Here is a 2872-nt window from a genome sequence, read left to right on the forward strand (position 1 = left end):
GGGGCATTTTTGGCGGGCTACTTCCGGTGAAACTCTGAGTGCTTCTAGGGTTAATAATAAGTTCTTATTGATATTGTGTTTGTTGGGGTGGTGGCTCGTTCTGGAAGTCCTTCCGTAAATAGATTAGTGTCACGAAAAAGAACCACACTGAAAGAAAGAACAATGAAATCCCCTTGGCCATGGCAAATGGAACTTTCACGATTCCACTTTGACTCTGGCCTGGGCGATGGGCAGGGGCAGGGCCGAATAACAAAACAACAGATGAAGTCAAGTGTGGTGGTTGCAGACAAGAGTCAATACGTTTCATGAACATGATGGGAGAAAAGGTAGGCTGCGAAACAAAAACACACCAGTAAGTAGGGTGACAGCGTATAAACGTCTAAACAGAAACTTTTCAAAATGTTGAACGTACAGAAAATAATAATCTGAAGTAAATACAAAATTAAAAATGTTTGATGACTTCGATGTGGTTGGTTGGGTTGTCGGTAATAGGTACAAGTCATTTGTGAGGCGATCAGAAACGCAGGAGTCAACAATCATACGTTGATTACAAAAATATTGAATCAGATAAATGGTAATAGGCCCATACAAGCGATACAGTTATAAAATGTAGATCTTAAGACTCTAGTATCACGGATTCAGAAAGATGCATAACCCCTCTTACCATTTTGATCGGCAGTAAACCTGGAAAAGAAAGACCTGGTAAGTAGCCAAGTTTGACTTCCGCTATTTTCTATTTGCACTGTGAATATGAATCAGCACTATTGAAATTTGTATAACTATTAGAGTAAATTTTATATTTTAATTTGATGCACCAAGGAGGATAAGTATATTGTAATTGCTCATACAGGGATAAATAGCTCAATAAATGTAGATACTACTTCCACAATAATGGTGTACAAATAGCGGTGTATCCGTTGTCACTTCCGGGGTGGATGAGGAAGCGAGCAAATCAGAAGACTTCGTGATAGAGGCTCAGGATACAGAAACACAATGGCGAAAAATACCGGCTCAAGCAAGTTCAGAAAAGTTGATGTGGATCAGTATGATGAGGACAGGTAATTACTTTAAAAGGTTGAGTTTCTACCCACTTTAAGTCTGTATCAGTAGCAGAATTGTTTGTTCAGAGATCTTGCTCTCCAGTGGACATCATTGACGAGATCTACGACACACCTGCTGTGTTTGTTCAGTAGTCATCAGTGCTCGAGTCACACCCACTCATAGCCAAACATCCGAATGTCCCATAGTCTTCTTGTGAACTTATGGATAAGTTGTTCTTTTCTGGGATTTAGCATCAAGTAAGGGGATACTTGACTGCTTGTATCAGCTGAGTGAAGTTGAATGGATAGGAATAAAACAGGAGGAGGAATCTCACTGTAAAAAGGACAGAGATCTATAACTAATACAACACTACCTTACTGGCACTGGGCAGTTCAGTGACAGTTTTCAGTCATTGTGACAAGGAAGAAGATTCTGAAATGATCACTGACACTGTAGTGTTTTTCATGATGACTAACGATTTACAGGTCCAGCCTGTGCATTGAATGTTTTTGAGGAACTGTGATGATATTGAAACTTGTAATTAGATCTAGATCTAGCTAGTCTATAAATTATAGATAATGCCTAGATTCAGGCCAGGTTATCATAGAAGACTGTATCTCATTGACCTAGGCTATAAATAAAAGAATAAGAATACTACAGGCTGTTATGAGATGAAGGAATAAAGACATTCATATTGGTGACAGATTTTCCTTCTTTGATGGCTATATATCTCTCAGTCTAGTGCTCTTTACTCTTTAGGCTAGTCGCTTTTTAAATTGTTTTCAGAGGGTAGGCTTTTTTATTATAAAATATTATAACTTGGCCCTACAAAATTTAGAAACTATAATTGGGCCTGAACTGGAATTGCTATGCAATCCTGTTTTAAAAAAAAATCCTGATTTTAAAGTTGTTAAACTATAGGCCTATTCAAATACTACACTTGCACTTGAAAGTTGACCTGCTTTCGAACTCTAATGTTTGGGGTTACCATCCACAATGGGCACCCCATATTTGGGTTAGGGTTAGATGATGTTGGTCGGCTGGTCCTCTGCGGAACTCCTTCCAAAGAATTGCTTCCTAGGGTTTCATTTATTAAAAAAAAATTCCTTGTGTACTCACAACATTTTTTTGCTTTTCCTCAGATTTGTAGATGCAGATGAAGATGGGGATCAGGGTGACCAGGGACCAAACGAGAGTGAAGTCAACAGTTTACTCACCAGATATCCTTGACTGCTATGAGGCTATGAATTAAATAGACGATTTGAAATAAGAAGGCAGAAAAATAGATCCCTGAAATCATGCAAAATGTTTGGGATCTGTTCAATTAGATTTTGTTTGTATATATATCATATATCTACGGTACATGTTGCTGTAGCTCAATTAGTTTTTTAAATTCACTTACACAAAAATGTAATTTTCAGAGCTTGAATCCAAGGCAGATGGTTCAAACTTTTTTTTCCCTTCGGCATAGCCTGAGGAATATTTCTCCCCAGTGTCAGCCCACTGTTCTCACAACGGGTGCTCAGCATGGTCTGTTGTGTGTTCAGCATTGGGTTTAAAAGCTTAATTAGACATGAATATATTAGAGTTCTGATAAAGGAAACAAATAAGAAAGATGTCAACTAATAGTTTCAAAGCTATTCTTTAACTTGAACAAAATATTATTGTTCTGTGAATTTTTATGTCCTTGACATTTCACACAGACAAATATCAAGATGCCTTATTACTTGTCCTGAACAATGCCCCCATTAGCTGCAAGAACCAAGCTGTAAAGGTATGCAGGTTTTAAAAAAATTTTGTCTTGGTTTTTTTTTTTTATATTCTTTTTTTT

At 37.5% G+C, this 2872-nt stretch overlaps 2 protein-coding genes across 2 annotated transcripts in view; one reads left to right on the forward strand and one right to left on the reverse strand.

Annotated features, from left to right (window-relative positions):
• LOC101859177 (60S ribosomal protein L35) overlaps window positions 1-771 on the reverse strand; it is a 9135-nt gene extending 8364 nt beyond the window's left edge. The window contains exon 1 of the mRNA XM_005100137.3: window positions 665-771. Within this exon, the coding sequence (XP_005100194.1) occupies window positions 665-667 (3 nt within the window). The 5' untranslated portion in view covers window positions 668-771. The remainder of the gene's footprint in view (window positions 1-664) is intronic.
• Window positions 772-900: 129 nt separating this feature from the next.
• LOC101859573 (actin-related protein 2/3 complex subunit 5-A) overlaps window positions 901-2872 on the forward strand; it is an 8287-nt gene continuing 6315 nt past the window's right edge. The window contains exons 1-3 of the mRNA XM_005100138.3: window positions 901-1058; window positions 2184-2261; window positions 2743-2815. Of these exons, the coding sequence (XP_005100195.1) occupies window positions 994-1058; window positions 2184-2261; window positions 2743-2815 (216 nt within the window). The 5' untranslated portion in view covers window positions 901-993. The remainder of the gene's footprint in view (window positions 1059-2183; window positions 2262-2742; window positions 2816-2872) is intronic.

The sequence above is a fragment of the Aplysia californica genome, unplaced genomic scaffold (assembly GCF_000002075.1).
Source record: "Aplysia californica isolate F4 #8 unplaced genomic scaffold, AplCal3.0 scaffold00237, whole genome shotgun sequence".
NCBI lineage: Eukaryota > Metazoa > Mollusca > Gastropoda > Aplysiida > Aplysiidae > Aplysia > Aplysia californica.